This window comes from Pseudopipra pipra, chromosome 8 (assembly GCF_036250125.1).
Source record: "Pseudopipra pipra isolate bDixPip1 chromosome 8, bDixPip1.hap1, whole genome shotgun sequence".
Classification (NCBI taxonomy): Eukaryota; Metazoa; Chordata; class Aves; order Passeriformes; family Pipridae; genus Pseudopipra; species Pseudopipra pipra.
Window position 1 is genome coordinate 23,142,919 of NC_087556.1, and position 14,495 is coordinate 23,157,413.

The following is a 14,495-nucleotide window of genomic DNA, read 5'->3' on the forward strand; positions in this document are numbered from 1 at the left end:
CAGTATCGAGCAAAAAAAGGTATGATTTCATTAAACCAGAAAAAGGTCCTATCCTGCTACAAAGTAAAGGTAACAGACAACTAAGTTCTACCACCCTGCTTTCATTAGAAAACATGAACATTTGAAGGAAGCACTACTGAGTCAGAGCGGCATGGACACGAATTTCAGAGAAAGGATGTAAGATTAATGGACGTTAAACCTGTTCAAAAAGTTCGCTGATCTTGCTAATTACTTATTTATGTTCAGTACATGAATGTGTGGCCTCGATATACAACAGGCACCTGTTCACAGAACATCTGCATTTTCCCTGATCTGCCTGGGCTACAAAACCCATGTCTCAAATGTTACTGGCAGTGAGGATGGAAAGAAGAAAAGAACTAATCGCTGGCACAAAGCCAGGAGAGCTCAGCATCTCTGAACAATGCAGGAACATCAGAGTTCTGCCATTCTTTGTGTCCTCTTTGGTATGACAGTGCCTGGGGATCTTATGGCAGTGGCATGAGTTAGATTTCAAGCAATCTAAATACAGACAAGCTTGACAACAATGCATTGAGGATTCAGAACTGACTTCCTGCCAGGCTTCTACCCCTTCCTTATTACTCTTGCACCAAGCATAGTTTTTTGCCAGAGGAAGGAAAACAAGAGTATATTAAAAAAAATTCTCAAACATTCCTTAGACATCTGACATGTTTTATTATCTTCATTCCATGTATCCGGCCATGGACAGAGTATTATACCCCTCATTAGCACACTGCAATATCTGCCACTAGTTTCCCAACAAATTAGAAAAGCATACACTTTCCTAGAAGACACACACACACACACATCATAAGTAAAAATTTAAGCTCAGTGTTAAAGGAATTAAGTCTTTCATAAACAATCTCGAAGTGATGGAAGTGCCCTTCCTTTTCCTCACCAGAAGTAGTAATATGGAAAAAACCTGTATTTTCTCTAGATTTTAGTTTTCTTAAATTCCTTCTGGAGTTAAAGAGAGATGGGATAAATTTAAAAGCAAAAGGAAACATTTACCTTAAAAGAAAAAAACCCCCAAACTTGAAAAGGAAGCCTTGGAATAAAGGCATTATCTGAACTATCAGTAGTAATGCAGTAACTATCCTTCCCTACCATCCTGCATGTATTGCAAAAAGTATAGAAGCATCATAATTTATAGCTTGTATTTATTCATTTGAGTCATAAAAGAAAGGCTAAGATACTGTTATCTACTTAAAACACCTTTAAATATTTTGGTCACTGGGAGGAAGGGCTGAGGACTGGCTACAGCAATTTCTAATTTGTTAAACTGAAGCCTTGCATTGTCCCCCAGCAGATAGGTTGGAATCACTGATTTGGCAGATTTTCTCACACATGGGTTAGACTGATAAGTATGATGTACTTTCATTCAAGATGCATTTGGAAGCAACCTCTGGATTCCCATTTCTCAGATTTGTAGAAAAGAGTGAAATGAGTTTTTGCCTTCCAAAGAGCACAGTTTAAGTGACAACTCTCCAGAATATATTTTGGGGATTTTCTAGCATTGAGCTGCTGTTATTGTTTTCAGCATATTCTACAGCACAGATTTTCCAATTCTTTTGCTGATCACATTTTGAATTCTTCATATATCCCCCTTAGCACTATTCCAACAATTTTTATACTGTACATTGATGGTGATAGGGTGGGTAATCACTACTCATAGTGAGAAGACTGATGACCTTTAAGAAAAACTGCATTAGTACACATTCCATTAATATAAAATAAATATTTTTTTAAAAAAAACATTACCCACCTACTACCACCACTGCCACTTGACCTTCTAAACAGCCCACTCACCTAAAACATTGGTTCAGGGGAACAGTTCTGCTGGGTAAGAACTGAGTCATCTCTCCAAAAGTGAAAACACCAGTGTTCTCATGGAGAGATCTGATTTAGGGTTAAATATGTTATACTCTCATCCTCAGTCCCAAGCCCACACTGTTGTATTGCTACATTACTTGAGAGTCAATTTTTACTCTTAATAAATACATTTAAAGAAGACAACTGAAAAATACCGAACATAACAGTGACAACTTGAACATCAGATCTTTGACAACTGCATTGCATGCAAAAAGACCACAAGAGACACTATTCCCTCCTCCCCCCATTAAAACTAACCTTTTCTGTAAAAGACTGCATTGAGGAACTCTTCCGCTTGCCTTTCAAAACGAATGATTTTTGCTTGCTCTTGTCTAAGCAGAGCTTCTTGTCCAGCTTCCGAGGCTGGCTCATCCAGACTGACTAAGTGTTCCTGCAAAGATATTTAATATTTGTAAGATCTTCCTGACTCCAAAATTAATAAAGTTCCTTAGGCGTTAAATATTTTACTAAATTCAAAACTTTTTTAGGTACTCAGCACAGAGTTGAATCTATTGAAACCACGACTTGTTTTTTGACTGCTTCAGAACATTGTACTTTGTCCTGTTTTCTTGTTGTAAATGCAGCAGAAGCCTGTAAGTTTTGATAACATTACGGGAAATAAGAGCCCAGTATAAAGAAGACGACTTAGATGTTTTACAACATTTGGCTGCAAATCTCATACCTAGCACTTGTTCTTTGGCTGTTACTTTTAGATCCAAGAAATAACTATTGAAGGCAAAACACAGGTAGTTCTCCTTACTCTACACAGCATTCATGCAACTGAGCAAAAAATGACCAAGCATTATCAACAAAAAGGTCCTTTTGTGAAGAGGCTCAGTAGTAGCCTCTTTTAAGTGAAATAAACTCAAGTTAGCTGTTACAACACCTACGATTAATTAAAATCCATTCTCTCTCTTACAATTAGAAACAATTATCTCCAATATTTTCAAACTAGGATAATTAAATGCGTGAGATGCCAGGATAAATCACTCATTTTAAATATGCTCAAGAAACTACAAGGAAAAGTTACAAAAATACAACATCTAAACACCTGGATTCCTCCCCCAAATACACACCCCTTTTCTCATTTCATTCAGTTTAATGCCTTGCTCCTACTCAGGAGAACAATCCCTTTTTTGTCCCTCTCCCTCCACTTTCATTTTAAGCTATATTAAAGTTACCTGTATTTACCTACTGCAGGAATGCATACACAACCACTCTTTGGGTTTAGGGAGTGTTTTGTTTTGTTAACCTTTACAAAGTATCAGTTACCATAATATCTAAGCTGCATCTGGTTTTTTGGCCTCTACTGTGTAAGTTTATTTCAGATTCATATCCTTGTGGGACTAGAAGGGAAGGAAAGAACTGGCAATTCATTTATAAATCACAATAAATGAAAAAATAAGTAATTCTTAAGTTTGTGCTGTCTCAACTTCAAGAGGTTTCATGAAGCAAGGTTGGATAGCCAGCCCATAGTAAATTAACAAACACAGCAGTCACGTGAACTACGCGCAAAGGGTAATAATATGAAACGATGTGGACTCTGGCCTGAACAACATGGGCTCTCACATCATATTTGTAATTCAACAGCTTCCAAAAGCTCTCTATCAAAAGTAAAGGGAGATACTATTCAGACAGGGTACAGAGACAAAGCAGCATTTTGTGCCAAATAAAAAGTTGAGGAGCATGTGATGAGGGAGGCGACAGGTGAGGGAAACCACATTTGATGTTATGAAGGTAAGAGCCTGTGGAAGAAAAGACCTCACAAAGTGGCTGATGCTTTGTTCCATACCAGAGAGATTCAAACTTGCTTGCTCCCATAGAAGAGAGACACTTCTTTTAAGATCGTATGAAAGAATTAAAGACTAATTTGAACTGATGGATTGGCCAGAAGTGTTCACCTCTGTGCCAGGCATCCCAGTGCTCCCACAGTTCACTGGCATTTTATGAACACCCTGAAAATGCAGCTGTACTTTTACAATACTAAAATATGTGAAATATCTGTACAGGATTTCACAATAAAAATATTTGTGGATAATAAGACAAATATTTTTTGAGAGTTACGATTCAGGTGAGACTTCACAGAACATACTTGTACGCTCTTTTTGAAACTGTGTTGCTGCATCTGGCAAAGCTTATTGCAGGATTTGTCCTATTTACCGACAGACAGTCCAAGATGAGCTATATTATCTTTTAAGCATTATCAGGATAACTGTAAACTCAGCTTATCAATTTGTATAAAAAGCAGATGTGTGTGCAAATTAACTAATAACAGAAGTAATCTAGGCATATAGAAGTGTTGTAGCAATCACTGAAATATCTAAGCCTTTACAGAAGTTTTGCTTTAAAAGGAAACTCTGCAAACTGATGCACAGAGATTCAGCTAGATAAGATCCATTAGAGTTAATTGGCATCCTCTAGCTAAAGTCCCATGAGCCATTGCAAAAAAACTTTCTTTTAATTCAAAGGACAAACAGAGAATTCAGAATTGAAGGAAACATTATGCCTTCAACCCGATCTGACACCCTGCCCTTTAACAGACTACAGCTCTGGAAGAAGCCTAAAATAAAAATAAGCCTCGGCCAACAAAATGCATTTCAAATCTTCCTAGTATGTTTTGCAACTAAGACATACACAGTAAATCCTGGCCTAGTAACTTGGTGGAAACAGAGTCCAGTGGCACCACAGCTCACCACAAACAAGTGTACTTTATATTACTCATATAAAGGCAATGTAAGAAGAGTACAATTTAATCTAACAAGGCTAACTAAAGCTGTACATTTTCTTCACAGAGAAGGAATGAAGAAAAAGGGATCAACCAAAAAAAAATTGTAAGTGGTTTACACTGGTGAACAGCTGAATAAAGGAACACTTCATCTGCATTCAGGAGAGGAGGGGAACAGCAAGAAAATGGCAGTGTTTAGTTACTACCCCTCAAACCACAGAGCATCTCCTTGCATATACTGGTTTTATAAGTGTCCATGCTAAAGAAACACAGTAATATAAAAGAGTCAGATTTAACCTTGCACATAGAAAAAAAATAATCTTTGGCATCTTCTGGCACCTGCAATACAGCACTGACTACATGAGACAAAATATACTGCAAATGTTTCTGCCGATTGGATTTTTTATTATTTTCTTATCCATTGTATCACAATTATTCCAGTAATCTTTGCAGTTTGTTCACCCTGGAAGGAAAATTCAAGTTTTCACACTAAGCATTTGATCGTGATTGCTATTCAAAGTCAAATTCCAAGAGTGGGGCTTTTTTTGTGTGATTTAGGGGTGTGTGGTTGGTTGGTTTGTGGTTGTGGTTTTTTTCTTTTTACATTTTCCAGCATTTCTTCCCAATAACCATTATTTGGAACAACATCTCAGGCTTACCCTCTCACTCTACAGTCTTGAATCACACCAAAGTTTTCAGCAGCAACAGTAGGAAGAAAAACCTATTAATATTCAGATAGCATTGTCATTTGGGTTTTTTTTCCAGGATATTTGTAACCAATCAGTTACTTTTACATATTATTTATAACACAGGATTCATTCTATTCTCTCTGTGCTTCCCTTCAGGTGGGAAGAATCCCACCAGCTAACGTGCAGTATCACTATACTGAACAATATACCCTCAGAGAAAGACACCTGGAGTGGTTTGCACATGCTCCCTAAGGGCTGAAGCTCTTTTTGTATGTTAAGGTAAACAGCATAACTATGTAATTAAGTCAAAGATCCTTTGAAATACAGAGCTCAGGTTTTCAAAGCACAAGGTCAGTGCGTGACCTTGAGAGACCACCTAATCCTGGGCAGCCCAGCCCTGTCAGCACTAGTGCTCCATGTTCACTGAGACCCTCCTTGTAGGAAATGTTGATACAGCAATTCCAAAAGCTGAACTGCTGACACAAGAGAAAGGTATGATACACACTGTTGTTGTGCAGATATGGATACAGCATTTCATGTTTAAGCCGCAGGACACACACAGATGAAGCGGGAAGAGTCCAGAAGCTAGAACAGTACGAGATAATTCCTATTCATCTTTGCAGAGAAAAAGGAGGGAGGCTTCCCACAGACAACCCATGGACCCTTGGGATACAATCCAGACTCCCACCATACTCTTACCCCCCGCCCCCAGAAGGCAAGATCAGGAAGAGTGAGTAAGAAAGGAATGTTTCAGCATCCCTAGGCTGTCTTCTCCAACACCTAACTTTTCTTGAGACTGTACAGCCTTTTTAATTCTTAACCTGTGAAAAAGAAAATGATTGACTATTTTCTGTAGACAAGCTTTAAGGGCACCAGAGACTCTTCTTTCCTTCTATCTGCAAGACCAAGTCATTCTTGCTGCTTTCATTTCAGTCCTACTTGGTTTGCTTACATCTCTCAAAAAGCTACAGTCAGGTGAGGCTTCACCAGCATTTAGGTTTTTTCTCTCTATTGAGAAAAATGCCTCTCTTGATATAGTCCCCAAAATAGTTTACCATTTTACCATCCTAGCACTTTTCAGACATGTGTAACTTGTGACTTGATAACACAAGTCTGTCTATCCTGTTTCTCAAATTTATCAAGATCATTTTCAATTCTGAGCATGTCCTTTAAAGCATCTACAACTGCTCCCAGCTCAGCATTAATAAAAATTCAGGTGGTTTAATTAGTTTTAAGACCTCCCTCGCTTACTTAACATACATATTTTTATATGAAGATGACTGATGTCAGATTTATCAAATTCAAAACAAATTTATCTTGACTACTGAATATCATTTATTATCTATATTAGAGGGAGAAAAAATAAATCAGTGAAAACACAACATGCTTACATTAACATTTATGCACCAATAAAACTGAAACCCCACATTACTACTAAACACAGCTGGAGATTATCACAAACAGCCTCTTCAGGTTTTAGCCTCCATATCAAATTATTTTAAAACCACATAGTACAAAATTGACAGTCTAAATGCTTGAGTTTTTTAAGTGATGAAATCCATTAAAAATGTTTTAGAGCATGTTCCAGCACACTGAGGATCTCCATACACAGTTTAAACACATTCTAAAGCCATCAAAAGTTCTAAGAGTTCTGAAACTTGAACTAATTTTCAGATATTTCCTTTGCCATCTTATTCTACAAGTTAATGCTTTAGATGATAATGGTAACTTCAGAATTATTCAGACACTTACCACAGTTCACATCTTATTGTTTATGCTCCTCTATAGTGAAAGGCCACCAGATTCAGAAACTTTTATTATGACTAATCATAATCAAATAATGACATATTACCTTTTAGATGTCTGTGTAAAGCAATGACTTATGAGCTTTTAAAAATATCCAAATCATATCAGAGTAACTTTGAATTTTAAAACAACTCCTTCACATGCTGCACCCTACCACACTTCTTCACAAATGAAAGAATTGTGAGAGGTCCTTACACTGAAGCCTGAGTATTTTACAGCACTTTGCAGACCAGATTCAGTCTTCTGTCAACAACAGCATAAGACTCCAGAATATGCTCCTAGAAATCATCTTCTCTCTTGCTATTTTTGTAGCTTAAATATATCCATAAAATAGTTAATGTGCTTAGGAGTATTATCCTTCTTGTTCTGCTCTCACCAACTAATGAGATTAGTTGTGTGTTCATGTGTGTGTGTTCCTTTTTTCTCTTAATACATACAAATTGCTTTATGTCGCTTTAGACAACAGTGTTTTATTTTCCACATACTCAACTGAATCCTCTTTAAGGATTCATTTTCCAATATTCCCTTTCTTCTGGCCTTTCTTAAACTAGGCTTGAGCTCCAACAGTAGAGACTACCTGATTTGATAGAAACATTCTACATGGAGCTACAGATTTCTTCTGTAATGATAGCTCTGTCAGATGTAACAAGCCACAAAGAAAATTAGGAATCACAATTAAAAAGAGGTAAGTCAAGTACACTTAAAGTGCAATCCAACTGAATTGATGAGTCTTTTCTGTACCACAACCTTTTAGAAGGAAAAGTGATAAAGACCACAAGTAATTGAGAATTACCACATTTGCAGATCATCCAAATGCAAATTCACCAAATTTGGTCCCATAGGACCTGATCCTCCTCTAACTACGTGTAGGCAGCTAGAGATGCTAATTGCCTTTTTTGACTTTCTTGTCCATCAATGTACCCATGCCTTACTGCACACAGGCACCCAGGCAGCAGCTCCTTAGGTTACCAGTTATTCTCTGATCATACCACACAGAAACAATTGTTGTATTCTGCATTCTGTGATGAAAGAAAAAAAATCCAGTTTCGAAAAGCTCTATGTTATTGCACATAATGCTTTGAATTTGAGCAAAAATATGACAGGGAAAATGTTAGCTCCCTACTTTGTCTGTAGTTTATTACCCCTTACACATGAAGACACTTAAGTCTATTTCTCTATCAAAACCTGTCTTGTATTTTGACTGCCAAAAAACGCATGCATTTGCTCAGTATTTGCAAGTAGAACTACTGCTACAAATAAATTAATCTTTTTAGAATACTTCAGCAGATGGTTCTCCATCCTTTGAAGAAGTTGTGTAATTGAATCTGACTGCTTGTAAAAGCAAGAACCAACATCACTGAAAGAGTGGGAGAGCAAATGTAGTTTTTTACCCCTTAAGCAGCTCTGCCAATAAACTAATACTGGCCTTCAATTCTCATCCTGCAGTCCAGAACTCAATTTTTCTTAAGCACAACTACTGGTCTCCTACGTTACAGGTAATTCTTAAGGGCAAATGAAATCCAGAAAAAAAACCTGAAGATTTTAATTGGTTTTGAACTTGTTGGACCAGGTACCTACATGTCAGTCAAAGGTGAAAGTCAAGGACATTGATTAATTATTCAACCAATCCTAGATGGGTATTGCTAAAGATGTACTCATTGGAAAAAAAGGCCAGCCACAACCACATGGTTTGTGGCTATCTTGCTCCCAGCTACAACATCAGTTACATACCTTTTAATTCTGTAACTCAGCAGTATATAAGCACAAACCCAAATCATCGCACCCTGCCTGGTTCTTTTCCTAAAAATTTAAGAGGATGCAGATGAACAATAAAAAAAAAGCAGAATAGAGGGTAAGGCAGAGAAAGCACAACTGCTATCACTTTATGTACAGGAACAGACAGTTTTAGCAGTTACAGAAGAATGAGCCTCCAACTCCCTAAAAAGAAGAGTTACAGATATTAGTACAGATGCTCAATGGAAGACATTTCAAATAAATTAGCACCATTTCTAATTTAGTTCATTAGCTGAAGGATGCCCATTATTTGGCTAAATACCAAATTAAGTTACAAACTTTTTTCTAAAAATTCTATGACATTTCAATTCAAATTAAGATGTTGTCAAACTCACACTATTTGAAGGCTCTCATGAAAGAATCCTATTTAGATCTGTATTGCAAGCTAATGACATCAGTGCCAGCAGTGCAGCAATCTGCTGCACCCACAGGAGAAAGGAAGCACTCCCACCCTGCCATCTCTCTCAGTTGACACACAAGAACTCCCTATATCTAAAAGGAGCCATATTTCTCCCTCAAAAACCAAACCAAAAAAAGATAAACCAAAAAGCCCAAAACCCCAAACCCAACAGAACTGAGAGAGGCTGGAGAGCAGTAAACAAACAAACAAACAAATAAACAAAAAAAAAAAAAAGGAAAAGAAAAAAACCCCTACATACTCTAAAGTCTTATCTCACAGTTCTCTCCAGCCTGGTCAGGACAAATCTCCTTCCTCTTCCCCTAGCAATGCTGCACACCCCTTCTGCATTCTGTATCAGTCTGTACACAATCCTAAAATCTCCTTCAACCCCTGATGACAAAACATCGTGGAGCACATCAGGTGTGACCACATCTGCATCTTTTCTTTCACCCATTTAAAAGCCACCACACAGTACAATAGGGAATCGTGTGAGGATCCTTACCATTAATGATAACTATCACTTGCATAAGGAATACATTGCCAGTTTCCCAGTAATACTCAGTTACGGGCTACCAGAAAGAAAAACCCAGCAAAGTAGAGGAAAATATAAACAGTGGTATCTCAGCTTCTGACTAAAGGTTGCATAGAAGCTTGAAAAGGACAAGGCACTGTACCTGATCAGCACACTGTACAGTAGACAGTCATGCTCTTCATTTTTGTCTTCACCTAACAATCACTGATTTTCAAAAGCTTTATTTTAGTTATTGTGGACTTATGAGGATGACTGAGATATAAACCATCTTTTTGAAGATCTACCCATACACTGTCAGATTCTCCCAGACTATGATCAGTCTCTGACCGTGCCACAAAATTATTTTCTGCGTTAATGCAATGGCTTAACAAGAACTGTGCTAAACACTGAATTTTGTCCTTTTATGAGACGAGGTAAGACAAAAGACAGAACTCCTTACACCACAAGCATACACACATCTTACCTGCTGTCAGCTTCAATGAAGGAATTATGCTTTGTATCTATTCTAAATGCAAGCATTCCTAAACCTCCTCCCATGCCTTAACAGAAACTGTAATACGGAAACAGGAATAAACTGGCAATATGGCAAGTATCACTGTCAACAAGGTACTTCCTTTATGGACAAGCCATGCAGCTACACATATTAGAGGAAAGAGTGCTTTTGTTTCATTCCTAAGTTGACAGAGATCCACTCTGGTGTTGTTTAACATTGTGCAGGAAAAAGTAATAGTTACGAGTTCCAGTAAATTAAGTTTTGCCAAGGCAGATGATCCTTCCTTCCTATGCTATGGAACAATCATTATTTCAACACATGGGCTGAGCAACGACCACGTATAGCATGATAGCTTTTGTTTCATATACACCTATAATCTCCTTAATAAAACAAACTGCAAGTTTATTAAGTTGGCAAAGCTGACTTGTCCATGTTTAGGCTCTGACTTGGTTATGAACAAGCACAGTACAGAATCTACCATACATGAGAGCCCTTTAATAAAAGGATATGGCCCACAGGGAAGGGGATTCCCAGACACAGAACAAGACTCTAGGTTGTTAAAATGAACCACATTTCCATATTGAAGATAAGCCCATCACCTGACTGTAGTAAACATGCACAAGTCACAGTTTGGCTCCCCGAGGAAGGGTTTCATGATTCCCAACAAGATCTCTGACAAAGAACTCAACCCCCCTCCCCAACAAATAAAAAACACTGAACAGAAAGGGCCAATACATAGGGGGGGAAAAAACATACCACCTGCATCACATACTACAAAGAAAAAGTTGCACAAAAGAGGCAGGTCTGTTCATTAACTTGCGTATTTTAATTCAGAAAACCTTCTTCCAAAGGAGGGGAAAGGGGCAGGAGGTTGCAGATTTTCCATATTCAGTTAACAGAGCAGCAAACTCCCTCCCTTTGTCCCTCCCCTACAACTACTAGCTTCACACATCTGCATTGTTACCTTCACTTTTTCTCTTCTCAGGCAGCAGAAAAGACAATTTTCATCAAAAGACCAATCAGAAACACCTTCAGGCTCACAGTCTGTAAATCAGAAGAATAGCAAATTACTTCATATTCATAAACCACGACACAACTGGAGCCAAAAGAGAAATGCTGAATTAAATACCTGTTTCACAACATTCTTGCCTGCATTCTGAGGATGCAGGCTTCATATCGGCCATTTTTCTAAGTCCCCAGATTACCAAACTGTATACATTTTATCATTGCACAACAAATCTGTTTTTCCCAGCACTGCCAAATACACTCCCAGCTACATAAAGATGAACGCACACTCATTAGTAATTTTAGCCAATATGAAACTAACTGTGAGCACTGCCTGGGGGAGGGGGAAAAAAAGCACAAATCACCACGGTAACACACATTTTCTAGAGGCAGAGCTGGGGCTGCTTCTGTCATTAGAAATGCAGAACAAGATACAAACATAGAGATTGAATACCTTTAAACAAACTGAGATCTTTTAATAATCCAGGTCCAAACAGGCCTTCTAGAATACTTTCAAACCCTAAAAGCAAATAAAAGAATTGTTAGCTTTCTAGATTAAGTACGTCACTACGATATTCACAATAGCAGTTCTATATTTATCTGTTCCAAGAACAGAGCTCAACGTGCTTTCTCTAAGTATTACAAGATACATGGGTCAATTGTGATGACTGAACTACTGACAAACCATAGCACAGAGTCCACCGACTCCTGTACTTCTGTAAATAGCTAGGTTAAAAACGAAGAACATTATGACATTGAAATAAACCATTTTGAAAAGAACACAAAAAACTATATGTTCTACAACATGACCAGTTAATCTCTACACAAAAATACTCTCATTTTAAGTCTCCAAACTGAAATAAGGTATGTTTTCCCAGTTAAAAAAAATACATTCTTCCATCTCAGTGGCATTCAGTTACTTTTCTGAATTTCAGCAAACATTAAAATCAGTGTTTCCTGAGGAGTCACAAGTTTGAGGAGAGAAAATTAAAAGGAAAGGGATTCAGCATTGCCATGTCACTAAGGAACGAAATTCCAATCACAGATCTGCATCTAAGACACGCACAGTCCAATTTACTTCAATGCCATGATTTATGCCTCACATAAAACACATGTAACCAATTCGAGTTTATTCCAAAAGAGGGAAAACCTTCACCAAAATTACTGCCATTATTGGGAAATGTTAAATCAATATTACACTAAACCCCTGCTGGCAGTAAAAAAAGCTACAGAGCTATTAACTACCCAATGCTGTGAGAACACAGGTTAGCAGAGTGAATATGAAAAGTACAAAGACTACTTCAAGGGGGACAGACAAATTTCACCTGCTTATAAAAATGTATTCACAATGTGACCAGTACAACTTACTATATTCCCCCCCCCTTAATAATTTTGCTTTGTAGGTTTAATAGAGGTTTGGGGGCTCCTAGCTTCTCCTACTTGTCTGGGTCTTTGAGGGGCAGAAGAAGCAGCAGGAAAAAAAACCTAAGAAACAAAAATATGATTTTAAATTTAGAGAAATTTGCATGGGTGAATTGGGGACAAACTATCTGAAATAGCTATTTTTAAGAAATCAGTCAAAATCTAGACGATCACGTACTACAAAGGAAATCAGTTATTACACTGTAGAAGAGCAGTAATTCTAAAATAATTCTGACTTCATCCAGATCTAATATCAAAGTTATGTTTTGCACAGCAGTCTTGAAAAATAAAGGACAAATAGCGTTGCACCCCTCTGGGTGTCAGCGAGTGTCAGTGCACCAACACCACCAGCTGTCAGATGCAGGGTCCTACAGAACCTGCAGTCTGCAACATGACTTAGATGGCCAAAGCATTGCTGGGGTACAAGACCATCCATGATCTAACACCTGTCAGAGCCTGACACTAAAAATCTAATCTCAGAGAGGACCGAGTGGAGAACAACAAAAAAAAAAAAAAAAAGGGGGGGGGAAAAAAGAAATGGATTTTAAAAAAAAAGAAAAAAAAGAGTGAGGGTGAAATAGCAGTTAAGAGTAAAGAGAAATAGGGAGAGATCAGAAAACAAGGTGGAAGAAGAAAAACTGGAAAAACATCCCATCCAACAGCACCTTGTCAGGCAGAGAAGTAGCACTGCCTCCAAAAAAAGCCAATTCAGGCTTCAGGAAGTGGCAGGAACAGTGGGAAAGGGCCGACCAACCTGACCTAGAAGAAAAATAGGAGAATCAGGGTATTGACCCATAGGTTTATAATGCTGACTCTTTTATGGGTAGTGACCCCTCAGAATTTGACTCTGAAATGAAACCTTAAGGAAAACAGCTAATCAACCTCATTCTTAATCTTTTTGTTTAAAAACTTACATTTATATATATATATAAATAAATCAAAAGATCTCAGAAATTTACTCAAACTCATCAATCTTAAAATAGTAACTGCCAGTGACTCATTGCCCCACAGTTTGCCATGCATGCAATTGCACACTGAAGTCCCTGCCAAGTTTTACAGCTTGGATATTGTATGATGGTAGTTTGCTAGCCCACTGTTCTGAGTGATGCTAATGCCACTCGGGTTTTATTAATATTAAATATTGGATTTAGCAGTTGCATAGCAACAGCAGAACATCTTATGTGCAATGTTTGACATTAAAAAAGGCAAATAAGGGAAGTATGAATGTATTCAAAAATTATACTAAAGACTGGTAAAACTGCCATGAAGCTGAGCCCTATTCCCCCCAAATGCAAAGAGAAATGCAGCAAAGGCAGTATAAGCCCTGTGATGTCGTGTTCAGTCATTCAGGGCTCCAAAAGAGCAACTGTGTACAGTTAATCATGCAGAATACATTGAAAACAAAATCTTGAAAAAGGAGCTGCCTACTTTTTATAGTATTTTTTCTCTCCATTGTCACTGCTCTTAGAAGCTTGAAAAGAACATTTCTTTTCCCACCGATTGTCCTTTTCCATTTGGCAGATGATATTTTCCTGCATTTCAAATGGAACAGAAATTAACATGGCTGCCTCTGCTAAATTCCAGTTTCTATATTTTCATCATCTGTATTTCAGTGTCTGAGAGTTCACAGCAGCTGAACAGCAGGGCCAGTGGAAAAGTTGCAGGAATAACAGAAGAGAGAAAAAGAATGAAGATCCCAGTATTTTAGAAATCAGTATTATTTATATGTCAGATTAGAT

At 37.7% G+C, this 14,495-nt stretch overlaps 1 protein-coding gene across 2 annotated transcripts in view; it reads right to left on the reverse strand.

Moving 5' to 3' along the window:
• The window catches only part of LCOR (ligand dependent nuclear receptor corepressor), a 60,849-nt gene that overhangs the window by 17,830 nt on the left and 28,524 nt on the right, over nucleotides 1-14,495 (reverse strand). For both annotated transcript variants that reach the window (XM_064663076.1, XM_064663077.1), the window contains exons 2-4: nucleotides 11,789-11,854; nucleotides 11,294-11,373; nucleotides 2,149-2,281 (exon numbers count right to left, since the gene is read on the reverse strand). Coding sequence is in view for 1 of the 2 variants with exons in the window: in XM_064663077.1 (XP_064519147.1) it covers nucleotides 2,149-2,281; nucleotides 11,294-11,373; nucleotides 11,789-11,854 (279 nt within the window). In the remaining variant the exon portion in view is untranslated. The remainder of the gene's footprint in view (nucleotides 1-2,148; nucleotides 2,282-11,293; nucleotides 11,374-11,788; nucleotides 11,855-14,495) is intronic.